At 40.2% G+C, this 27,080-nt stretch overlaps 1 protein-coding gene across 1 annotated transcript; it reads left to right on the plus strand.

The window, feature by feature from the left end:
- Window positions 1-4,171: 4,171 nt before the first annotated feature.
- FOXRED2 (FAD dependent oxidoreductase domain containing 2) lies at window positions 4,172-25,971 on the plus strand. The gene is made up of 9 exons (XM_060776977.2): window positions 4,172-4,391; window positions 6,374-6,924; window positions 7,913-8,164; window positions 9,917-10,183; window positions 11,226-11,392; window positions 13,204-13,369; window positions 14,578-14,819; window positions 22,263-22,433; window positions 23,285-25,971. The coding sequence occupies exons 2-9, from the start codon at window positions 6,398-6,400 to the stop codon at window positions 23,545-23,547; spliced, it is 2,055 nt and encodes a 684-aa protein (XP_060632960.2). The 5' UTR covers window positions 4,172-4,391; window positions 6,374-6,397; the 3' UTR covers window positions 23,548-25,971.
- Window positions 25,972-27,080: the final 1,109 nt, after the last annotated feature.

Raw genomic sequence — 27,080 nt, forward strand, 5'->3', positions numbered from 1 at the left:
TGCCAGTACTAGCTTACGTACCTGACATTGCCCAGGTATGCATTTTCTATTTATTAGAAATACTCAGCTTTACAATTTTCTGAATGGTCCCATTAGAAAATTTATAGCTGTATAATGGTACCTTTATAAAATTGTTTAAGTGGTGGATTGGAAATCCCATTAGGCCAAGACTTGATCAGGCTGCAAATCCCATCGGCTTCAGATCTGGCTGGGTTGGAACTGGCAACAACGCAGTTTTCTGGATGTAGCTAGACTCCAACCCCCATCTATTAGTCCCTTGTCCTCCCCCAACCCCCCAAATATTTTAAGTTGGATCATACAATAATAGAGCTGGAAAAGACCACATGGGCCATCTAGTTCAACCTCCTGTCATGCAGGAAAAGCACAAAGTACCCCTGACAAATGGCCATCCAGCCTCTGTTTAAAAGCTTACAAGGTTGTTTAGGATCCATCATGGATGGAATTTACACAGCTCTTCAGATGTGGTTGGACTACAATCCCATCACCCCCAAACTAAAGCCGGTTTTGGACTTCAGCTCCCACAATTCTTAATAGCTGTTAAGCTTGTTAGGATCTCTGGGGGTTGAAGTCCAAAAGACCTGGAGGACCAAAGGTTAGGATCCACAGTTAGAGGATGATGGGATTGTAATCTAACCATATCTGGAGTTGGGATGCTCCACTGCTTTAATGCTCCCACAATCCTTCAGTTATTTTTGGGTCATGAAGACCATATATGACAAGTTTGGTACAGAGCTACCAAACCATGGTGGGGGCATTTGTGGTGCAAACAAATATACACTGGCTTATCTGGAGATAAGAAGGAAAGGGGCAGGGGAGAGCTTAGCAAAAAGCTTGATACGTTTCAGCATTTTATCCACTTGCATCTGAACAAAAGCACGAGTTCAAAAATGTAGGACATACTATAGTTTGTATTAAGGACCCTATAAGGTCCTGTCTCTTTCCCCTCCCTTTCATCCATGGCTTGGAATAGTTTCTTTATCATTTGCCTGGTGATGTTGTTCTGGGACAGCCGCACCAGGAGCTCCAGCTTATCTTGCTATTTGTTGATTACTGCATGTATTTTAAAGTTCTATGCCTTTGCAGTTAGATGGCTTTCCATAGTTTGCATTTATTGGATCTATGACCTGTCCATTATCGTTAGGTTCCCTGGTCCTGCCCCCTTTTTGGGTTTTGGAGGGAATAGGAGCCATTTTGGGCCAGTCCACACAGAGAAGCCTTTCATACAGGACATAAAACCAGGAGCTCCAGTAGAAAGCTTCATCTTTTACAGCTAGCCCAGGGAGAAAAGGCCCCATAGCTTGGCCGGGGATATGCAGCCCCATAGCTTGACCACAGAGGTGCAGTCTCAGCACAGCTCTTTTGGTGAGGATTTTACAGCCTTACAGCTCCTTTGCTGAGGGAATCCGGTCCCACAGCACTTCAGCCAGCCATCACTGAAACTTGAACACCTTTTCCCCTGGAAGTCTACAAAGCTCTGCTTGGTAAAGGTCACTCGCGGAAGCCAGAAGCAGTTGGTACCGGGTGTAGGGGCTCCATGCCAACAGAGGCAAAGACAGACTGCCCAGATAAGAGGTTAAGGATTTCCCCATTAGTTAAAATACTGTTATGAAGAAAGTGCCTGTCCCCTCTGAACAAGATTGAGAGAGCCAATAGACTATTAAGAAAGCCTTGAAGTTCCTGTTTGTTTTCAATAATAAAGAACTTTGTTGAACCTTTAAGCAATCTAAAGACTCTGTTTAAGGAAATCCAAAGGCCTTTAATCTGAGGCAGCCCCGGCGTCCCGTTGGGCACACAGAATTTATGTCCTGTCTACAGTCTTATGCACAGGCCCAGCGTGCGACAGCACAGACGTAATGGGTCGGAGATTCGAATCCAGGGAGAGCGCCAATAAGCTTCCTCTATCAGCTCCAACTCCCCATGTGGGGACTTAAGAGAAGCCTCCGACAAGGATGGTAAAACATCTAAACATCCAGGCTCCCCTGGGAAAGGTCATTGCAAAGTGCCAATTCTCTCACACCAGAAGTGACTTGCAGTTTCTCAAGTTGTTCCTGACACACAAAATCATTTTAATTTGGGGGTGATGTTCTGGAAGCCTGGCTTGCCTTAGACCCAGCAGTAGCAGCTTTTTTTCTCAATCAACAAGTGACTAAAAGTCACTTTCGTTTGAGGCAAAAGCATCCCCCTAGCAGACAAAATGGTAAAATTAATGTATTTCCATGGTTCCTCGATAATGCTGGAGACGTTTCTCAAGCCAATGTTATTTTTTATAAAATAGTCACTTATTTGTCATTGCAGTGCTTGATTTGGAGAAAACTTCACTAAACTCAGATGTCATAGATGTCCATGGGATGTCAAAATGAAGGTGCACTACTTTGGAGACTGAACACATTCTGCAACCAACTGAGCAGCGACACAATAATGCGCTGGGACCCACAGTCTCTCCCTACAGTTCATGTACAGCTTCATTCTTAAATACTGTATTTCTTCAATTCGAAGACATCATTTACTGTAAAGTGGACACTAATTTCAGTACCACCAACAGAAAACAATATTTATTTATATACAGGCAGTCCCCGAGTTAGAAACATCCGACTTACATCTGACTCATAGTTAAGAACCGGGGTGAGGCAACAGGAGAGAGAAATCAACAAATAGGAAGGGAGATTCACTCAAGAGAGTTAACATGGGGAAAAGGTGTCTCCACTGAAGCTTTCTCACCAATCTTTATTTCCACAACAAGCCATTTTTTTTCAAAATCCAGTGATCACAGGGACAGAAAGTAAGGTGCAATCTTCTGAACAGGGGCACAAACAACACGGGGTGTTAACCCTTACCTATGCTATCAAAAGCTTAAAAATACATATTTTAGGCTGGAGTTACACTTTTAAAATGTATCTATTCCAACTTACAAAGAAATCCAACATAAGAACAAATCTACAGATCCTATCTTGACTAAAGCTTTCATGGCCGGAATCACTGAGTTGTTGTAGATTTTTTCAGGCTATATGGCCATGTTCTAGAGGCATTCTCTCCTGACGTTTCGCCTGCATCTATGGCAAGTATCCTCAGAGGTTGTGAAGTTTGCTAGATTGGCAGAAGCTGGGGCTAATAGCGGGAGCTCCCTGGATTCAAACCTGCAATCTTTCTCTCTCCCTCTATATAAATATAATTTGGAAAGACTGGCCTCCATTCAGTTGATACACAGACATGGCTGAGTTCAAGACTGAAGGAAGATCCTTCCACTTAATGCCTTGAGGTGCTTGATTTTTTTAAAAGAGGGTAAAAGCCAGTTATAATGTGGAAAGTTCCTATCCCTTAAATCAGGGGTCCTCAAACTAAGGCCCGAGGGCCGGATGTGGCCCTCCAAGGTCATTTATCCGGCCCTTGCTCAAGGTCAACCTAAGTCTGAAACAACTTGAAAGCACACAACAACAATCCTATCTCATTAGACAAAAGGAGGCCCCCAGTTCCCTTTGAAATACTATTAAATTTATATTTGTTAAAATTGTTCTTCATTTTAATTATTGTATTGTTTTTAAGTGTTTTTTGCACTACAAATAAGATACGTGCAGTGTGCATTCATTGGTGTGCTTTTTTTTCAGATTATAGTCCGGCCCTCCAACAGTTTGAGGGACTGTGACCTGGCTCTGTTTAAAAAGTTTGAGGACCCCTGCCTTAAATGAAAGCAAATTGGTGCAGTGAAATTAAAATGTTGGAATTTGGGGTGTAGCTACATTGTAAAAGAGTCAGACATGACTGGACTTAATGTCAGGGGACTACCTTTACCTTTTACATTGTAAAATTAATGCAGTTTGATACCTGGTTAAGTGCAAGAGCTCAATACGATGGAATCCTGGGAGGGTTGTAGTTTTAGGAGGCACCAGCACTTTTGGGCAGAGAAGGCTTAAGACTGTGCAAAACTACAACTCCCATGATCCCACAGCGCTGAGCCTTGGCAGCAAATTGCATTAACCCTACAATGTGGATTAGGCATGGGCAAACTTGGGCCCTTCCTCCAGGTGTTTTGGACTTCAACTCCCACAATTCCTAACAGCCGGCTGTTAGGAATTGTGAGCCAATACACTCCGCCCAGCCACCACCACCACCTCCTTCTTTGCCGGCGGGCCCTTTAAATGGCAGCGGGGTCACGTGACGCCCCATTCCTGCTCAGCAACCAAGCAAGCGGATTCGGAAGCAGCACTGCCACTCTAGCCCTGCCTCTCGTTGCGTTCCTTTTTTTTTTTTTCCTTCCAAGGCCGGTTTCTTGTTGGAGGACTCGAAGGACGGCGGCTCTATGGTGATGGTCAGGCTCCTTTCGGGCAGGAGCCACGACCGACCTGTTGGTTCCGCTGCCGGCGCCGAATGCCCAGGTACGTCATGACGTCACGCGGGCGGCTTCGAACCTCGCGCCTTTCCCCCATTGGGCAGAAGGGGCCCGGCAGGGAGCGAGAGGAGGTCGCGCGCCTCCCCGGTTGCCAGGGAACCCAGGAGAGGCGAGGCAGTTGCCATGGGGACTGGCCCCTCTTTGGGCTGAGACTGGCAGTGTGCCTCCACACTAGGGAGTTATTGCGGTTCGACACCACTGTAATTTTTTTTAAAATGTCAGTTTCCCCTCAGGGGGAAAAGAAAAGGGCCTGAGGCTGTTAGGAATTGTGGGAGCTGGAGTCCAAAACACCTGGAGGGCCCAAGTTTGCCCAAGCCTGGTTTAAACTGAAAAGGCTCCATTCCTTTCAGGCCTCCAGCCAGTAAAGTGAGAATAGATATTTGTCCTGAATTTAAGTTTGCAACCTTCCTGGAGAATTGTACCCAGATGGTGATGCTGGGGGACACCTGCTCCGATTCCTGGCCTTTGACCTATGAGGTCCTGCAAGGTTCTATTCTTTCCCCCATGCTTTTCAACATCTACATGAAACTGCTGGATGAGGTCACCCACAGTTTTGGAGTTGGGTGCCATTTCTACATGGATGACACACAACTCTACAACTCTTGTCCACCTAATTCCAAGGAAGCTCCCTGGATCCTAAACCAGTACCTGGTTGCTGTGATGGATTGGATGAGGGTCAACCAATTGAGGCTTAATTCAGACAAGACAGAGGTCCTCCTGGTCAGTCGCGAGTGTAGCTACCTATGCTTGATGGAGTTACATTCCCGCTAAGGACACAGATCTGCAGTCTGGGGGTTCTCCTGGATTCATTACTGATGCTTGAAGCTCTGGTGTCGACGGTGGTTGGGAGAGCCTTCACAGAGTCAAAACTTGTGCGCCAGCTGCAACCATATTTCGAAAAGCCTGAGTTGGCCATGGTGATACAGGCCTTAGTTACATCCAGAATGGACTACTGTAATGCACTCTATGTGGGGCTGCCTTTGAAGATGACTTGGAAACTGCAGTTAGTGCAATAGGAAGCATACTACGCCCCTTTTAAAGCAGCTCCACTGGCTTCCAACATGTTTCCAGGCCCAATTCAAAGTTCAGGTGATTACCTATAAAGCCCTGTATGCTTGAGGTCCAACCTATCTTCAAGACTCCATCTTCTATAAACCAATGCTGGCATTGTGATCTGCTCAGGAGGCCCTTCTCTTGGTCTCACCACTGTCTCAATTACGGTTGGTGGGGATGAGAGAGGGCCTTCTCGGTGGTGACTCCCCGGCTCTGAAATACACTCCCTAAAAAAATTAGATTAGCCCCACTTTTCAAGCCTTTTGGATGGGTTTAAAAACATGGGTCTTCAGATAGGCTTTTGGCTCTGTGTAATCTGGTCAATTCAATGATCGACCAATTGTGTTACTCCGCACTTTGTTACTGCAGATAGCCATCTTTATTCTCGGCTTCTACTGTGTTTTAGGAAATTTTATAATTTTTACAATTTTATTGGATATACTTATGTATTGTTGTTTATATGAGGCACTTGGAGTGCTTCTGTGAGCCGCCCTGGGTCCCTTCAGGGAAATGGTGGTGGGGTATAAATAAAGATTTACATTATTAGATTTAAATTATATATCAACTCTATCCTGCTCCAGTAGTCCCCTTTCAATATATTCCTGCAGAAAATGTACATTAACGGCAACTTGAGAAACAACTGTTCAAGTGAACTATCTGAGAGGTAAATAACAGGCATAACAAATCCAATGGAGACAAACTTTGACTTGTGTTAGGCAAAGATTCTTTGCACATGGAGTACTCCGGAGAGTATGTTTGTTTACCTTCTTCCCCATAAGTGTTTGCAGAAGATAAATCCTTGTTCAATCTCGAAGGATTTTATTTCAGTTGAACCTTGAAACAGAGATGACCCTGCATTGTCCAATAGAATTTGGAGTTCTGGTTGATTTTTTTCTCCTTCCTTTCTCTTAAAAGTGCCTTCACTTCATAGCCACCAATATGCTGCCATCTGCCTCCATGGATGTTCAGGTACATCTGCTAATCCTTGCTCTGTCTGTGGCTTCTTCCTGCTGCCATGACTTTCTGTACCATGACTATTGCATTATTGGTGCTGGCCCCTCAGGACTTCAAATGGCTTATTTCCTCCAGCACGCAAAGCACTATTATGTGGTCTTTGAACGCGAACTGGCGCCAGGACATTTCTTTACTTTGTATCCGCGCCATCGCAAGCTAATTAGCATCAACAAACTGTACACTGGCAAATCCAACAGGGAATTCAACCTTCGCCATGACTGGAATTCACTACTCAGTCATGACAGCCGACTACTCTTCCGACACTATTCTCAGGACTTTTTCCCTCATGCGGATGCCATGGTGCATTACCTCGCTGATTTTGCTTCCATGCTAGACCTCCAGGTACAATATAACATGTCTATCACTCATGTGACGCTGGAAAAAGACACCAAGGCATGGAATGATCATTATTTCATCCTCACTGATCAGAATGCTCAGCTGTATAAATGCAGGTAAGTAAGGGGGGGGGGGGGGCACCTATTTTGTTAGAAGGGATGTGAAATGTCACAGTTCCCTTTGGCTCACGTGAAACAGTGATTTCCAACAAATACAGATTTTGTTGGTTGTAGTCCTAGTATGTTTGTTTCTCCTACATATTTACATAACAAGAATAAAACCAATTTGAAGTACTGCATGACTTTAAAGTGAGGCTCTGAGAGACACAGAAGATCTAACTGTTTGAGGAGTAGCATTTTTGTAAAGTTTTGAATTACCTTCATCATCTGCAGGTATAACATGACAGAGACAAAGATTTGAGGCCAGATTTCTGCTTGCTATGTTAGTGTCTGTAAGGAATTAAAAAAATTAATGAAATGGTGCCCCTGTCTTACCTTCAGTGTGAAATGGTATAGTCAAGGAACATAATAGTAGTTTTAGTTTAAAGATGCTCTTCTTATGTTTTTATCCCACGTGCAGGGTCTGCCCTTCCTATTTATCAGTGTGGAGTTGTCTACTTACTACCTCATTACACTAGAGAATGAATCCACTTTAAATCTAGTTGCTCCCTTCTGCAGAATTCTGGGGTTTGTAGTTTAGGGAGGAGCCTTTAACAGCCTCACTAAATTACAAACCCCAGAATTCTGCAGGAGGCAGAAACCGGATTTGAAGTGGATTCATTCTCTAGTGTGGTGAGGTAATAAATAGACAACTAATTGTCACTGCACACTGAGACAACCTATCCAGAGTTAACTGCAAACCTGCTTCCTTGTGGTTCTTCCTTGAAAATTAATCTCTGATCTTCATTAATATCACCTGTATTAGTATTGTATTGGGAGGAGATTTTTCAGTTTGTGCTTGATTAGTTTCCAATTCCAGAATGCCACATTGCATATTTGGCAAACCTTGGATCAGCGTATCATGATCCTGAGGAGTTTTGGAAAGAGCTGTAGAAACTGATTTTGTACATATTGATCAAGTCTTACATTGTACTCTTTTTTTCAGCGTTCTTCTGGTGGCCACAGGAACATGGATCCCTCATGAAGTCAACTTCCCCGGTTCGGAATACGTTGAGGGCTATGAGTCTATGTCCACTGACCCAAAAGATTTTATTGGCCAGTCTGTTTTGATTTTGGGCCGGGGGAACTCTGCCTTTGAGACGGCAGATAATATTTTAGGTGTCACCAATTTCATACACATGGTCAGCCGCTCCAGAGTTCGCCTTTCTTGGGCTACTCATTATGTTGGAGATCTGAGGTAAGAGTCTGAGCTAGTTGAGTATTAAAGATACCGAAAGCTGTAGCCAAATAAATATGTACTTCCTTTAAGTTGTCCTTCGCATAGCACTTTCCAGGATTTCCCCCATCATTGGACAGAATGGGGTGGCCCTTTCAACTCCTGTCTTGAGCTGTTCTATTGTATTGGAGAATAGAGCAATATATGCCATAAAACCTTCCTAAGTCTCTTAAATTGACCTCTTCTTTCAATCTGATGCTGCTTTTTTCCTTTCTGGCAAAAATAATGTGTCCATCCAATCAATGTTCTTTAGATGGAAATTGGGAACCTTCTCCTCAGGCAACAATCTAGGATAACACAACTTGCAACCTGCCAAGTCAAGCAAACCCTGTAAGACATGGAGTGTGGCTTACAACGTGCTTGACATCCACTCTTTGATCATTCTAAGTAGGCATTAAAATGTGAGGGGTGGATGGAGGTTTTGGCCCCTTCTACACTGTCACATAATCCACATAATCAAAACTGATAATCCACATTATCTGATTTGAACTGGTTCTATGAGTTTACACAACAATATAATCCAGTTCAAAGCAGATAATCTGGATTTTATATGGCACTGTAGAAGGGGCCTTTGACCTCTCTGTCACTGGCGAGAAACTACTCAATGTGGAGCTCATTTAGGGATGTTCGTCCTCCTTTTCAACTAGAGCAAGTAAAAAAAGTAAAAATAATATGACTATGATCATTATAGACAGGAAAGCCTAGAGAAGACAATTATGCTGGGGAAAGTGGAAGGCAAAAGGAAGAGGGGCCGACCAAGGGCAAGATGGATGGATGGCATCCTTGAAGTGACTGGACTGACCTTGAAGGAGCTAGGGGTGGTGACGGCCGACAGGGAGCTCTGGTGTGGGCTGGTCCATGAGGTCACGAAGAGTCGGAGACAACTGACCGAATGAACAACAACAAATGAGCATTATGGAGTGTACAGTATTAATTCCAGATTGTGGGTTTTTGATGTGGCTGGAAATATTTTATGCAGTAAAGGGTTGTTTTTTTACTGGATACTAAGAAGATAGAAAATGTTGAAAGACATCTGACTTATTTAGAGGTTTTTATATTGGCATTGTGCTCCTTCATGATTTATGCCTAGCTGCTCTTCAGTGCATCTTTTGCCAAATACTGCTTCTTGAGAGTTGTGAAATAGGAGTCAAGTTTTGTCATCTTAGCCCCCTTTCCAAGCATGGAGCTAAGTTTCTGATGCCTTCTTGTGTACTCATTGGCTATTTTCGTTGCATCAGCAGTAGTTTTTCATAGTTCAAACCATCTATAAACAACTTGAGACCACATTTCTATCCCACAACATTGAAACCAGTACTTAGAAGAAAAGTTCTTTTTTTTGGACAACAACTTCTAGTGTCCCCAGAATTGGGAGGTCAAATTGAGTACATTTTCCGAGATCTAAACAGAAGTTCCACTGCTGAAGCCGTTCAGCAGTGGAACTCTCTGTTCCGGAGTGTGGTGGAGGCTCCTTCTTTGGAAGCTTTTAAACAGAGGCTGGATGGCCATCTGTCAGGGGTGATTTGAATGCAATATTCCTGCTTCTTGGCAGGGGGTTGGACTGGATGGCCCATGAGGTCTCTTCCAACTCTTTGATTCTATGATTCTATATATCAATAATATTGTCAACTATGTAGTCAGACACTGATATTTCTACTAATACCCATGTGCCTTCTGTGTATGTGTCTCTTACATTCTCGCCTCTTCCTTCTTTAGAGCAGTTAACAATGGCCTCCTAGATACATACCAGTTGAAGTCTCTAGATGGGCTCCTGGAAGGTGACTTAGAAGACCTGGTCCTCATCAAGGATGAAAATGGGAAGCTGAAAATCACCCTCCGGTTCTACCTGGAAAACAGCAATAGAAGTGAAGGAGAGCCAGTCCTCTTCCCACAGGACAAGCTGGACAACTTTGCTGCTCGAGCACCTTATGACCGTGCAATTCGCTGCTTGGGTTGGAAGTTTGATTTCTCAATATTCAACAAGTAAGACAAGACTCAACTTCCCTATCTATAGAGAGACTGAATACATGTGTGCATGTATGTGTGTGTGTGAGAGAGAGTATGCAGCATGACTGAAAACCTCTCAACCCAAAGAATGAAATTTATGCAACACCAGATGCCTCAATTTGTACTATATATTTTATGTATTTGTATTATATATATTTAAACTGCTGCAATGCTGAATAACATATTAACCACTGTATGTGGATTTGAGTCGTCTGAACTTTGTCTCAACATTTTCAGACTTTCCTTCAACCTATATCTGGCAGGATTCAGATATAATAGTAGGATGTTTGCTTAATTTGATAGGTTAGATCCTAAGAGCTGTATCTGATATTTCTTGAGGTTGTACATGTATGTATGCATTCCCCACAAACCGACATACCATTCTCAATGTAGAAGAAGAGGGAGAGTTAAACCTTTCCAAATCTTCCTTGTCCCTCAACTGTATTGCTTCTAGTGGCAGGAAAATAGCCTATCTCAGAAGCAGGTATATGACTTTTGCATTGGTCCTTCTCCATCTCGATATGCACCGTGATGTGAATCACATAATTCTGCATTTTGTTTTCATATGGGAGACTAACATTTGTGGGTTTCCTTGGTGTCATTACCTGTCCCTTTTCTTGGGGTGCCTAAACTATATTTCTAAATGTCCGATCAAAATTTCAGTTTCTTCAATGCTAGAAATTTGGGGACTGAAGAAAAAAATCATGTGGGGATGTTCTTATTCGGAAGGGCAATGTCTCTTGATCATATCTATGACAAAACAAAAAACACTTCCATATAAAAGTCTGTCTGGGATAAGTCTCCTTACCCAGGCTTTTGAGACCTTTTCCAGCCCTTTTAACTGGCGATACTGGGAATGACATAAAGTAAGGACCATCTGCATACAAAGCCCATACATTGTTTCTGGCCTAAAGTCCCATTCCTAGAACCAGCTTCTCATCACTCTTCCATTCTAATTATCTGGCCGGACTCCTGTCTCATCTCTGACTTGCTTTGTTTCCCCTTTCCATCCATCTAGGTCTGTTAGACTCATGCGAGGCAAAGACAACAAAAAGAAATATCCTTTGATCAAGCCTAGTTATGAAGCCAAAGCCACTCGAGGTCTCTTTGTTCTGGGCACTGCAAGCCATTCGGTTGACTTCAGGAAATCAGCTGGTGGCTTTATTCATGGATTTCGATATACAGGTGAGTTTGCCTCCTCACTGGATCGTCACCTTGTCATGGTGAGGGGCTTGTGTGTTTCAGTGAACCTGTGAGCAAAGTTGTCAGGAATCACATACTCCCAGCAGGGTCTCCATGGTGGCAAGGTATTTCAGAAAACATCCTCCCTGAACCCCAGAACAGCTTCCTCACCTCCAGAGGAACAGTGGCTATGATCTTCACTGCACAACAGCTCCAATAAAAATACAGAGAACCAAAACAACCTTTGTACATGGCATTCATTGACCTTTCAAAGGCCTTTGACAGAGTGAATTGTAATGTTCTCTGGACCATCCTCTTGAAAAACAGATTCCCATATAAATTTGTGAACATTTCATGGTTCCTCCATGATGACATGATGACAACAATCTTGGAAAGAAATGGCTCCCAAAGTGACCCATTGAAGGTGGAATCAGGGGTGAAACAGGGATCCATTATTGCCCCAACCTTATTTTCCATCTGCGTAGCTATGATTCTACACCTTGTTGACAAGACGCTTCCCACTGATATCAGTTATTGGACAGATGAGCAAGCTCTTTAGCCTCAGCAGGCTGAAAGCCAAAAGTAAGGACACATCGGTTTCTGTTATAGAAATCCAATATGCTAATGATAATGTAGTCTGTGCTCAATCCACTTTAAACACCTTTGCAGAAGCATATGAAAAGCTTGGCCTCTCATTGAACATTAAGAAAACCAAAGTGCTCTACCAGCTGACACCAACCAATCCCTCTACAATGCCAGCAATCAAGTTTAATGATGTAACACTAGAAAATGTTCACAATTTCTGTTACCTAAGCAGTCATCTCTCCCCAAAAGTTGACATATATGCAGAAATATTACACCATCTGAGCTCTGAGAACACATTTTTTTCACATGGAGCAGATAGTGTTTGAAGATCAGGACATTCGTATGGATATCAAGATGCTTGTTTATACAGTCATTGTCCTCCTAACTCTGTTTGTAGATGATGTCTGTGAAACATGGATCATCTACAAATATCAGTCTTGACTTCTGGAAAGATTCAATCAGTGTTGCCTCCAAAGAATCCTGCACATCTCTTGGTATGACAGGTGACAAACATTGGTGTTTTGGAGGAAGCAAAGACCACCAGCACTGAAGCAATGATCCTTTGCCATCATCTTGATTAATTTTCCCAGAACTGGTGAAAGGATTTTGCTTTTGGCCTTGTGCTCTAGGGAATTCTGGGATTTTATTACAAAGACAGTACATATCCCAAGTTCGGACTTATCTTCTACCAGGTACCTGCTCAGCAGGCCCGTAGCCAGGATTTTGTTGTTGTTGTTTTTTTTTGGGGGGGGGGGGCTGAGTTTGGTTCGGGGGGGGGCTGAGTCTGAGTGAAAGAGGGTCTACCCTAGCAAACCTTTTGTATCGTTACCCCAATACCCCCATGCATATGGGATATATTGAGCATGGTGATCATATCATGATATGAATAAGCTGTAAACACAGTCTTTCAGGGGGAGTATAACCCCCTGCAGAACTGATTGACACATCTGCACACTCAGATTAGGATCCTTGATGGCAAGCACGTATGTTTTGTCTGGATTATGTACCAGTAAGGCCTTCTCGTGGACCACCATGGCCTTGGGGGGCTTCATCCCCCCCCCTGCTACATGCCTGCTGCTCAGTGTGAAACCATTAACAGATGCTTTTGTGTGGCTTGACTGTAGTGTCTGCACTCTCTTGTGATGGCTTTTCAGCAGCCTTGCTGTGAGAGGCTCACTTCTTAATTGCTTCCACTTACTAAGTCTCTCTTTCCTTCCCATCTTATGCAGCTCGTGTAGTTCATCGCTTATTAGAGGCCCGTCACCATAAAACATCTTGGCCTTCCACTGTCTATCCCATTGCTCAGCTAACAAATGCCATTGTGAAGCGACTAAACGAGGCATCTGGACTTTACCAGATGTTCAGTGTGCTGGCAGATGTCATCCTGTTAAAAGAGTGAGTCATATATTCCTTCCTCTTCTCCTTTGAAGACACTGAGCTCCTCCAGATGGGACAAATTGGGAGGTTACCGTATGTTATTTGTTGTTGCAATCTTTATGGGATTTAAACAAAAATACATCCAAACAACATCCTTAGTCTTCAAGATTATTTTCTGGCAATTCTCAACTTCACCTTCAGTATTTTATTCCCAACCTTAAATGGGGTTCCTTTTAATTTTAACAAGAGTCATAACAAAAACTTATCTTTCTTATTTCCTTTCCTTGTTAAAATAATGTTTCTTTAGAGATAAAATATTGTGGTCCATGAGAACATCAGAGAAAATGCACTATAATTCTAAGGGGAAAATAACATTCAGGAAAGAGAAAACTTTCCCTTTACATTAACTCAGCAAACTATTTTCTTGGTTTAAAAATATTTGGAAGAGACCTAAAATGGCCACAAATACATTCTTCTTCCACCTGCAAATGTAATATACTGTAGATATCAACTGGCAGAACCTGGCAAATCCCAAGTTTCAACCCAATTCTAATACTTATGAAATAGAATTATGGCATTTTAGACCTTATGCTACCCAGGCTATGGTGTTGGAAGAAAGTTCTGCTGAGAATGATGCTTGATAAGTGAGATAGCAGTAGGAAAAGTGGAAGACCACCTGATCAGGGCTGTTGATAACAAGGTAAAAGATATCTCAGGCCACAGCTTTCAGCACTCAGCCCTAAACAGCAGCCAGTACCATGTTTGAACCATCAGCTTAATGTGGGGAGGGATGCAACCACACCTGAAATTTCCCATTCAGAAGGTTGGTTTCCTCTTGACATTAATTCTAGTCGTCTGACTTTGAGGGGTGGTGCTTATCTCCATTTCGAAGCCAAAGCTGGCATTGTCCGTAGACACCTCCAAGGTCATGTGGCTGGCATGACTGCATGGAGCGCCATTACTTTCCTGCCAGAGCAGTACCTATTGATCTCGCATTTGCATGTTTTTGAACTTCTAGGGTGGCAGAAGCTAGGGCCAACAGCGGGAGCTCACCCCGCTTCCCAGATTTAAACTGCCAGCCTTTCGGTCAGCAAGTTCAGCAGCTCAGCGATTTAACCCATTGCACCACTGGGGGCTCCAAACTAGTCTGTTAAAATACCAAACACCACCATCCCCACTCCTTTTTTAATCTAGTATTAAGTTTTACTCCTTCTGCTTGTTTTAAGAAATGCCACAGAATTTGAATACCTGGAAGAATACCCAGTTGGGGTCCTGCAAGACCTGGAATCGCACACAGGAAGAAAGGTTCAGAATGGACTTTTTGTCGTCATGATGGATTATGGGAAGAACTTCTCTGGGCCAGACAAGGATGTCTTCTATTACAATCGTGCCGTGGGGGAACCACAGCACGCCTGGCAGTCCAATTTCTTGCATCCTGTCATTTATTACTATAAGCGCCTTCCCACTGGTAAGTGAGGGGGTTTCTTTGTTCCTATCCACATCCATTATTTATTAGTTTGTGGTACTTAGCTACAGTAAGACTTCTGTATCTGTGGGACATGGTCTGTGGGACAATGTTATTGTTTTAAATAGAACAAACAATGGATATTCAGAAGGGAAGGGATAGCTTGCAGAGGAGATTCTAAAACCTGAGATAAATTAAGAATTTAAGTAAAAGAAGCTGCTAAAACATTTATTTGGAGACTTTTTAGGCTTTATTTGCAGTCCAGAGCCAGTGAAGAACTGATAAAACCATCAAAATTAGCCTCATGTGGTCAAAGTTAGCTTTTATCCTCAACTTGAGTCATAGCAAAATTGAAAATTTTGGTCCCAAAACCAGCCCTTGACTTAGTATGTACAGTATATAGAATATCCTCAATCTTTTACCCTTCATTTCATGGTACCAGGGGATTTACAAAAAAAGTAATAAAAACATGCTAAGATTAACAATCCAGAAAAGCCATGAATATATGAGACATATCTTTCAAAAGTTACTTTCTTGGCTCACAACTCCAAGAGTCTCTGCACTATCATGATGCAAGATTTGGTCCAATGACCATGTAAACTTTATTGTAATTCTTGGGCTTGGCTTCATGTTAGCCACCTGAGTCCCTTTGGGGAGATGGTGGCGGGGTATAAATAAAGTTATTATTATTGTTGTTGTTGTTATCATCATCATCATCATTATTATTCTCATGTAACCCCAACCTGTCAAAAAATTCCATTTTACTTTATGTTCATTGCTGCTGCCTCCTAGGCCAATGCTGCAATCACTATACTGTCTTGACTCTTGAAGGCAGCTTCAAAGATATTAAAAGAAATGCAGATTAAAATATATACAAGAACATTAGTTAAGAATATATGCTATTTCAAAACATATTTAAATAATCTACAAAATTAAAATCAGTTACAATCCATAATAATAATAATAATAATAATAATAATAATAATAATGCATCACACAATCCTAGGCACTTGGGAAGTGTTCAACTTGTGATTTTGTCATACAAAATCCAGCATATATATCTTGTTTGCTGTGACATACTGTGTTTTTGTGTCAATAATAATAATAATAATATAAATTTTATTTCTACCCCGCCACTATCTCTCTGAAGGGACTTGGGGCAGCTAACAAAAAACAGCGAAGTGCTGCATATAAACAATACATAGATCTAAAATGATAGAACAAGATAAAATCAACATGACCATACAGAATTAGAGCCCCTTGCAGTCAGCTCTAAAAATCCTGCTGGAATAAAATGTTTTTACTTGCTGGCAGAAGGACAGCAAGGAGGGAGCCTTTCTATGTCTCTCAGTCTAATTACAAAAACCCTCTGCCAGCATGCCAGCAAGCAGTTCAAACATCTGGCAAGAGCAATCTGTCCTGCTCCTTCTCCGCTGAGAGGGAGGAAGATATACTTGTATATTAACCATTTCAGAAGGGATATGTGTGTGTGTGTATGAACATTTGATTGAAATTTTGTGCTAATCTTGGAAATGAGAACTAGTAAGCTAAAACAGATGTTGACAAAAATATAAACCTGTTTGTGTACACAGTGATAGCCATGCTTCTTCATATCCTAAGGGCATAGCTTTGGCAAGTTACTTTTCCAGACTACAACTCCCAGAAGCCCCCAGCCACCAAGGCCAATATAAAGTAGATGTGTACCGTTATAACAATTTTTGTTCATGCTTCTTTCAATCCCAAGAGCATAGCCTGAAAGGGTATCGTTTAGAATATAACCCAGCAAATATCCCAGCAGGAATGGACAGAGAAATTCTGAAAGTTAAAGCCCAAAAAATAATAACTTTCCTTGTATTTTGCCCTTAGAATGGGGCAAATAAATGCTGGAAAGCAAATAAATAAAACATTCTTCTCAGAAGAGTTACATGCTCTGATTTTGAAAGTATCAAGAGGAAAGCTGATAATGAAGCCTATTGGAATTAAAAAGAGTTCTTGAATAATGACAGCATTGATCTTTAATTTCAAGACAAATTTGGATCCTTTAAGGTGGCAAAATAAAAATGCTTCTTGTTTTGGAACTCTTTGGTTTTTGTATGGTACCTCTAATCCACTGCTAATGGTGTGCTGTCTCAATGACTTCATATAATACGTGTAGGTCCTCTGTAAATTCTCTAACCTAAAAGAAGCACTGCTTGAATATCAAGCAAAAAGTGGGCACTAGAAACAATATCATATGAAAGCTGACTGGCACAACCTGGGGATCACAACCAGACACAGTAAAGACATCTGCCCTTGCGCTTTGCTACTCTGCTGCTGAGTACGCATGTCCAATCTGGAACACATCTCACCAAGCTAAAACAGTGGATGTAGCTCTTAGTGAGACATGCCATATTATTACAGGATGTCTGCGTCCTACACCACTGGAGAAATTACACTGTTTAGCCAGTATTGCACCACCTGACATCCGACGGAAAGTAGCAGCCAATAATGAAAGGACCAAGGCAGTGACATCTCTGATCCACCCCCTGTTCAGATATCAGCCAGCAAGACAGTGCCTGAAATCAAGAAACAGTTTTCTAAGATCTACAGATACTCACAGGAACACCTCAGCAAGCGAGAGTCCAAAAGTGGCAGGCTAAAACCCGGAACCTCAACCCATGGCTGATACCAAATGAGAGACTTCCTCCTGGCCATACAGAAAACTGGGTGATTTGGAAGGTGCTGAACAGATTGCACTCTGGCACCACAAACTGCAGAACCAACCTTAATCAATGAGAAGGAAGACTATAAAGAGGACAGAGAAAAAAAGGAAGACAACAATAATCAGAGCAAATCGGAAGGAAAAGACTATAGAGAAGAAGGACAAAGAAAAGGAGGTGCACAAGGAGGTGAGACAGAAAAGGAAAAGGAAGAAGGCAAGGACGGAAAGGAGTTAGAAGAGGAGGAGGAGGAAGGAGAAGGAGAAGAAGGAGAGGAAGACACAACAGAACAAAAAAGACAAGAACAAGAAAGACAAGGATGAATGAGTTAAGAATATACTCAAACAACATTAATGGGATTAATGCGCCGGGAAAAAGAAATAAAATCTTTAATAGACTGAGAAAGAAAAAGTTTCATGTCGTGGCTTTACAAGAAACACATATTAAAAAAGACCACATAAAACATTTAGAAAATAAAGGATTAGGAAAAGCATTTATAGCTGCCGCTCAAGAAAAGAAAAGGGGGGTGGTTACATATATAGACACAAATATCCCAGCGGAACTTGCTTTTACGGATGAAGAGGGCAGAATGATAGGAGTCATCATCAAAATCAGAAACCAAAAGATATTAATCTGTAATATTTATGCTCCCAATGATTCGAAAACAAAATTTACAGAAAACCTTAAGAGAAATATAGAGGACCAATCCTATGACCAATTAGTACTATTAGGGGACTTTAATGGGGTAATTGACAGAGATTTAGACAGAAGCAAACAAAATTATGCTACAAAAAAAAGTAAAGACAAAGGTAACCTTCCAAAGACAATGATAAGGCTACTAGAAAAATTAAATTTAAAGGATGTATGGAGAATTAAGAATGGGGACAAAAAGGACTATACATACTATTCGGCCAGATTCCAAAATTTGTCAAGAATTGATTTGGTATGGGTATCATCACAAATTTTAGGGAAAGTGACGAACATACAAATCAAACCCAGATTAGACTCGGATCATTGTCCCATAGAATTAAAAATAAAATGGACAGAAAAAATAAGGAGATGGAGACTCGATGAGAATCTAATAAAAAAAGAAGATATAGAGAAAAACAGAAAGATACTAAAAGAGTATTTTGAATTAAATGACAATGGGGAAACAAATATAATAATGCTATGGGAAGCAAGTAAGGCAGTGATCAGGGGGAACTTTATACAACAAAAAGCAATAAAAAATAAGCAAAAAAATCAGAAAATTAAGGAAATTATGGGAGAAATAAAAAAGGAAGAAGAAAACCTAAAAAGGAACCCAAAGAAAAAAGAAATAACAAGAAAATTAGACTATCTACACAAACAACTAGAACATCTAGAGTTAGAAGAGAGAGAAAAACAGATAAAATATATAAGGCAAGATTACTTTTTAAATGCAAACAAGTCAGGTAAGTGGCTAGCAAACAAACTAAGGAAAAAGAAAGAAAAAACATACATAGAAAAGCTAAAAAACGAAGATAGGATATATACACAGGAAGAAGAAATAAGAAAACAATTTTTTGATTTCTATAGAAAATTATATCAAGACGAAAAGATTGAACAAGAAAAAATCCTCCAATATTTAGGAAAGCAGAAAATACCAAAAATATCTGACGAACAAAGGGAAATCTTGAATAAAGAAATCTCAGAACAAGAAATAGAAACAGCAATAAGAAATTTAAAACCTAACAAAGCTCCAGGCCCTGACGGCTTATCCTCAGGCTATTATAAAACATTCCAACAAGAATTGGTGCCCTATTTAAGAGATAATGAACAATATAAGAGTAAATAAAGAAATTCCAAATTCATGGAAACAAGCAAACATATCGGTAATACACAAGGAAAATTCTAACCCAGAAGAAGTAAGAAATTATAGACCCATATCCCTACTAAATGTAGATTACAAAATCTTTAGTAATATACTAGCGGACAGACTAAAAAAAGTACTTGCAGCATATATAGATGAAGATCAGGCAGGATTCCTACCCAATAGATATCAAAAAGAGAATGTCAGGACTATAATTGATCTAATTGAATATTTTGAAATTAATCATCAAAAAAAAGTAATGTTTATGGCAGTAGACGCTGAGAAAGCGTTTGATAACGTAAACTGGAATTTTTTCAAACATCTAATTAGAGAAATAGATATGGGCTTTTACTTCCAAAACGCGGTGGAAGCGATATATGAAAATCAGGAGGCTAAAGTGATAGTAAATGGTCAGGAAACAGAAACAATAAAAATAGAGAAGGGAACAAGACAGGGGTGTCCCCTGTCCCCCTTAATATTTGTATTAACACTAGAGGTACTATTGAGAAAAATAAGAGAGGAAAAAAATCTGGTGGGAGCGAAAATTCAAGGACAAGAGTATAAGTACAAAGCCTTCGCAGATGATATAATCTGTATAATAGAAAACCCAAAAAATAAATTGGATCAATGGCTAAATGAAATAAAAAGATTTGGAGAAGTAGCAGGTTTTAAAATTAATTTGGAAAAAACAAAAGCAATAACAAAAAATATAGATAAGAAAGAACAAGAGGAAATAGGGAAAAAATGGAATGTACAAATAGTAACAAAATTAAAATACTTGGGAATTAACCTCACAGCGAAGAACTTACATTTGTTACAAAATAACTATCTCAATAAATGGAAGGAAATCAAAAAAGAGATGGAGAAATGGAAAAATAAAAATTTATCTTTACTAGGAAGGGTGGCAACAATCAAAATGAATATACTGCCGAAAATGATATTTATCTTTCAAAATTTACCAATAATAAGAAATATGAAATTATTTAAAGAGTGGAATAGGGATATAACGAAATTTATCTGGAACAATAAAAAGCCAAGAATTCATTATAATAATTTAATTGAACAAAAAGAAAAAGGAGGATTAGCAGTCCCAGACCTCAAACTCTATTATGAGGCAAGTGCTTTAGTGTGGGCAAGAGATTGGGCATTGTTAAAAAAGAAGAAGTTACTGACGCTGGAAGGAATAGACCTTAGGGGAGGGTGGCATCTTTACACAAGGTATAAAGGGAAGGAAAAGGAAAAAAATTTTGGGAATCACTTTGTGAGATCCGCAATTTTAAAAATATGGGAAAAATATAAAAAGAAATTCTATACAAAAACGCCGTTATGGGTATCACCACTGGAGGCTAGCCAAAGGAGATGTATGGGGTGGAACGATTGGCCAAAATACAAAGAAATCTTAAAAATTTATCAGGGAGAACTAATACTAAAAGAACAGCAGGAACTAATTACTATTGACAAAAAAATATCATGGCTACAATATTGGCAAATCAAAGAGAAATATAAAACAGATAAAGAATTGGGCTTTTCAAAAGGGAAAGATTTTTGGGATAAAATCTTGGAAACAGAAAAGAAATTAATAACAAAAATATACAAAAAACTACTAGAATGGCAATTAGAAACTAAAGAAGACAAAAATTATATGAGAAGATGGAATGAAAACTTAAGAAGAAATATTAAACAAACGGAATGGACAAAAATTTGGAAAAAAAGACTAAAATATGCATATGCCACGGAGCTTAGAGAAAATTGGATTAAAATGGCATTAAGGTGGTATTTAACACCAAAAAAATTAGGGAAAATATATAACAATACAAACTCGATGTGCTGGAAGTGCAAGAAGAAGGAGGGTTCCTTCTTCCACCTATGGTGGACATGTGAAAAAGCGAAAGATTACTGGAGGATGATACAAAAAGAAATTCAAAATATGTTAAAAATAAAGATGCCAATGAAACCGGAGCTGTTCTTATTAGGAATGTATGACAACAGTATAGAAAAAGAGAAAGACAAAATACTATTTCTAGCACTCACAGCTGCAAGAATGTGCTTTGCAAAAAAATGGAGACAAACGGAGATACCAGAGGAAGAAGAATGGGTAATAAAGCTACTGGACATTAGCAACTTGGACAGACTGACTTTTTTATTATTGAAAAACAAAGAAACAGGAAGAAAAGAAACAGACTGGAAGGAGGTCATCGAGTACCTAAGGAAAAAGAAAAAAGAGACTTGGATCTAAAAAGTAGAAAAGAAGCAGAAATAATAGGTGAACATAGAAGAAGAGAGGGGATAGAACGAAGAGATTGGAAGGAAAATAAAGAACTTTACTTCACTATTTTTCCTTCTATACATGCATTTTTTTTCTCCTTTCTTCTTAGAAGAAGAAAGGATAGAAGATCCTCAGAAGACACCAGGGAGTCGAAGCGGTCTTTTCTTTTTTTCTTTTTTTTTTTATTATTACCTTTCCTTTTTTTTATCTTTTTTTTCTTTTTTCCCTTTTCCTTCTTTTTTTTACATTCTTTTTTTTCTTTTTTTTTTCTTTCTCTTTTTTCTTTATTTTACCTATATTCACTTTTTTAAGAAAAATTCTCAATAAAGATGATTTAAAAAAAAAAATGGAGTCCACGAGATGCGAGTGTGGAGAAGAGCAAACCACAGACCACCTGTTACAATGCAGCCTGAGCCCTGCCACATGCATAATGGGCCTCCTTATAGCAACACCAGAGGCACTCCAAGTGGCCAGCTACTGGTCAAAGGACATTTAATATAATGCCAAGTTTTTAAACTTTATGGTTTTTTAAAACACATTACAACTGTACCCTTTGATCGCTCCTGAAACGATAAAAATAAATAGGGCTAGCTCTGCTGGTACTGAGGAACTGCTTGTCCACTTTCCTCCCTTTTTATCCCACTTTTCAGAACGTGAGATGAGACTTTGCCCACCAGACCAGCCTCTGCCCCGTCCAGACGCTATCCATCATATGGTGGAGGACTTCTTGACAGAGTGGACTGCGCCCAATGCCCACATCCTGCCACTCCGGCGGTTTTTGGAGAATTGCCTGGAAACAGATCTGCGCAGATTCTATGGAGGTAATTTGAGGGCTGGCAAGGAACCAGTGGGTAGAGAACAGAAGGGAGCAAGCAGACCAATTAATAATTGAGGCCTTTTTGGCTTGGGAAAGGAATCCTGGCCAAAACCACATTTACACACACCCTCTGAAATGGATTCATCTCTTACTTTGCTCAGATATCAAGAACATGGCAGCATAATTTGCCAGCCATTGGTTAACAAGACACCACTTTGGCCTTCAGAGCAGAGTGGCCATGCAGTGGAATGGGACCTTGTTGAATTGGATATGCGTGTTTCACAGTACCAAAGCTTTGGAAGTACCATATTTCTTCACAATTTTAATCCTTTTTTTTTTCAAACAAAAAAGAGGGTGTGCAGGTGAGCAAACGAAGGGTGTGAATATAATGTGAGGAATACAAAATAATTACGATTTTGGCACACAAAAAATGGGGGTGCAATTATTACGTAGTGGCAACTCAAGTGATGAAATATGGTATATGAGAAGGGATCTGTATATGCTATGTATGCAAAACATTTACTCTAGCATTGAGCTAAGGTCCTTTCTCCTAAGCAGTCCTGGAGAATGATATTGACTTACAGTTTGCACCCACCCCAGACCTGGAGGTTAGAGTCCGTCTACTTTTGGAGTATCGCATGTCCCACCTCTGACTCTTAGCCCTCGAGTTTTTAGTGTTTTGTGCCTTGGAATAATCACCTCAAAGTTTTCCCCTCCCCTCATCAGTTAAATAAATGTTATTTCATTAGGCCATAGGGGGAAATCACTAGTTGTTTTGGTTCACTCTGCCAGGGATCTGTAATTTTAAACATTCAATTAAGATTGTAATTCAAAACTTTCTTCCCTTTTGTCTAGAATCCTGCTTCCTCTTTGCCTTTACCCACCAGAAGTTGCCTCCCTTCTGCCAGCAGGGATATATGAGAATGCAGGGGCTCATGGGTAATGAGAGACTTCATCGCAACGGAGTAGAAACTGGACACCTTGAGGACTATGCTGCTATGGACTCCTCCAGTGAGCAGGCAGAGGCCAGCAGCCTATCCTATCACCAGTTGTTGGACAATCACATAGTATCACACCACCGACGATACCCTCTCACGGGCACCAGAAATGAACTTTAACCTTCTTCCAAAAATAGCAAAATCCACAGAGATTGCTGTCATGATGCCAAGATCTCTAGAGGTTCTTCAATGTCTTGTATGTTCACTTGTATGTTACTGCTTCTTTCTAGGGACCATGGCTTGCCAAAGACTTCTGTAGGTCATTTATTATTTGTGAAGGGGGTGATGCTTTACAGGAGGTATGCAAAGGCTGCAGCTCAATAATGCTGAGACATTCCTTTCCTCCTAGCCTCATTACTTGCCAATGGTATTGCATTTGTGTTTATATTGAGCAGTCTCGGGTTTATTGAGCACTACCTTAAATAAGATACACAGGTGACCAGTCATGAATGTTCAATTGCATGCTTTGTGGTGATCCACAAAAGAAGTCAGTCATAGGTGCTATGTGTATTGTGTTTCTGCATATACTTACAGATGTGTATGTGCATGACTCTACAATCGGGTTGATATCGGCTTGGCAAGCAATTCAAGGGCTGGTGTTAAAAGTCCAAATTGTGGAAATATTTTTCTATTGTCTACAAGGCAGGTCTTGTGGCTCTATATGAGCAGCAGAACCTGGATCCATTCATACCAGTTTGACAAGCTATTATATTGCCATTGTGAGATCATTCTATGGAAATGCCATTCTTCTGTCTCAGTTTCTCTGCTCAATAAGGAGAGTTCTTGTACCTTTAACAAATTTTCCTCTGATTTGCACTATATAATGTTAGAAAACTTTACATGATTCCATTTAGTTAAAATGAAATTGTATTTCCAATTGCAATTGTGGTTTTGATATCCCTGTACAGTGAGCCCTTCATATTTGCTGGGGTTAGGGACACAGGGCCCCTGCAAAGGTGGAAAAAACATAAACAAAAACACTGCTGTTTTATTTTTAGACTGAGAAAATATACCCTTAAGTTCTCCAATGCAACTCTGAGAAATTTCTGGCAGAGATTGACCATATAGTCATGCTGAAGAGACTAGAAATTCATAAAGGGGACATATTACAGGCAGTCCCTGAGTTACAAACATCCGACTTACAAATGACTCATACTTAAGATTGGGGGAGAGGCAACAGGAAGTGAGAGAAATCTACCCTTAGGAAGAGAAATTCATTCCTGAAAGAGTTATCATGGAGGAAAGATATTTCCGCTGAAGATTTGTCAGCAAGCCTTGTTTCCACCTCAAGCCATTTTTTTTTCAAAATCCAGTGGTCACAGGGACAGAAAGTGAGGTGAAATCTTCTGTACAGGGGCACAGACAGCAAAACAAACACCACATTCCTATGCTATCCAAAGCTAAATACTTGTACCTGTTCCAAATTACATACAAATTCAACTTAAGAACAAACCTACAGAACCTATCTTGTTTGTCACCTGAAGTCAAATCCACGAATAATCAGATCCATAGGAGTCAAACCCTCAAATGTGAGGGACCAACTATATTTTCAATCTTAGGGGAGCTATGTAGAAAGACAATCTGCAGTTTAATAGAGCCCTTCCTCTGGTTGACAGGCTTCTCTCACTTTCAGTGAGTCGAGATAAACAAATGGGAAGAATTCAACACTATCTCTTTTCTAGTTTCCCCATTATTTTTTGCAGATGGAAAGGATAACCTTGAGCCTCTTCGCTTTGCTTGCTCTTCAAGCCCTCCACTTGTTTTTCCACTTTCATAGGGGTTCTGTGACACCTTTCCAGTATTCAGTGGCAAGGATCCATCAACTCCCTTGTTCATCTGTAAAATACAATTGGGCTTCAGTGGCCACAGTGTCCTGTACTCATGGATTCAACTTTCTATGGCTTGATTTTTTTTATCCAAAAAGCATACCTTGATTTGGTGTTTTATATAAGTACACCATTGCACTAAGTCATTTTATATAATGGTATTCAAATATCCATGGATTTTGGAATCTATGGGGTGGGGTCCTAAAACCAAATCCCAGGAGATACCAAGGGCCCACTGTAGCTATATCTTTTATTTCATCTGCCATCTACTTTTAAAAATGAACATGAGGTTTCTGCACTGACAGAAATACTGCTGAAAGCTGTGACCTTTCCTCACAACATGGGCAGGGAGGGTGAGATTAACATAAGGAATCTCTTCCCCATACTAACATGAATGGACTTCAACTTGCATGATTTTCTATCATTGGTTGTCTGGTTAGGGCAGGTGGGCATTGTAGAATGGTGTTTTGGTAGGGGGCATACATTCCATACAAAAGCAAACTACATGTATAATTTGCTTTTAATTACAATTCTGTTTTGTGTTTTATGTTATTTCATTTACACCTGTATGTTATAATTTTAAATTACTTGGTGCTGCTACTGATTTGGGTTATTTTTTGTGTATTTTATGTATTCTGTCTTGCACTGTGTTGCCTTGTAAGCCGCTCCGAGTCCTTTTGGGGAGATGGGCCAAGATACAAATAAAGTTGTTGCTGTTGTTGTTATTTTACTGACACAAAACACAGTATAACGCAGCAAATGAGATATATATGCTGGATTTCATATCATAAAATCACAAGTCTAACACTTCCCAAGCATTTAGGACTGTGTGATGTATTTTCAAATGATGTGTGCAGATCCAAGTAAGGTTGCATTTTGCAGTTGCCAGATCATGATTTTGTCAATGTTTATTGTTTTCAAATGCTGGCTGAGATTTTTTGGCACAACACTAACATTGTCCAAATCTTTAGCACTGATATCAGCATGAAGTTTGGTTTGGACAAATGTTCAGTGGCACTGAAGAAGGGAAAAGTGTGTTTTAACAGTTTCTCCTACCCATATCCAACAAAATAGGTCCTTATTAGGAATTTCCTACAGTTTACAGGAAATTCCATGGTATATTTCTGCAGGAAGTTCCTATAGAGTCTCTGAATGGTCTACACCACGATGGTAGCTTCTGACAGAAGTAATCTATTTCAATAGAGTTCATTATTATTATTTTTAATTATTTTTATTGTAATATAAGCTTTATTATACATTATTTAGTTACATGATCATATGATCACCTTCCATCTTGTTGGCCAGTTTTATTTAGAGGCAATTTGCCATTTTCAAATGTTACACCATTAAGCTGTATTTCTGGCCTGGTGAGCACTTTGGTTTTCTTGATGTTCAATGACAGGCCGAGTTTGTATGCTTCTGCAAAGGTGTTTAGAGTGGCTTGTAGGTCTTCTCCTGAATGTGCACAAACTACATAATCATCAGCATATTGGAGTTCTATAACATGTTTTTGTGACCTTGGTTTTGGCTGTCAGTCTGCTGAAGTTAAATACTTTGCCATCTGTCCGATAGATGATTTCCACTCTGGTGGGAAACTTCCCATCAATAAGATGAAGTATCATAGCAATGAAAAATGGAAAATAAGCTTGGGGCAATAGCACATCCCTGTTTGACATCTGATTCCACCTTAAATTGGTCACTTGTCAAACTACAACTCCCATGATTCCATAGCATTGAGCCAGGACAATGTCAAAGTATTAATTCTACAATGTGGATGCACACTTTTAAAAAAATGTATAGTTTTTGAGTTTTGGCATTCATAATATA

Source organism: Anolis sagrei, chromosome 5 (genome assembly GCF_037176765.1).
Source record: "Anolis sagrei isolate rAnoSag1 chromosome 5, rAnoSag1.mat, whole genome shotgun sequence".
Classification (NCBI taxonomy): domain Eukaryota; kingdom Metazoa; phylum Chordata; class Lepidosauria; order Squamata; family Dactyloidae; genus Anolis; species Anolis sagrei.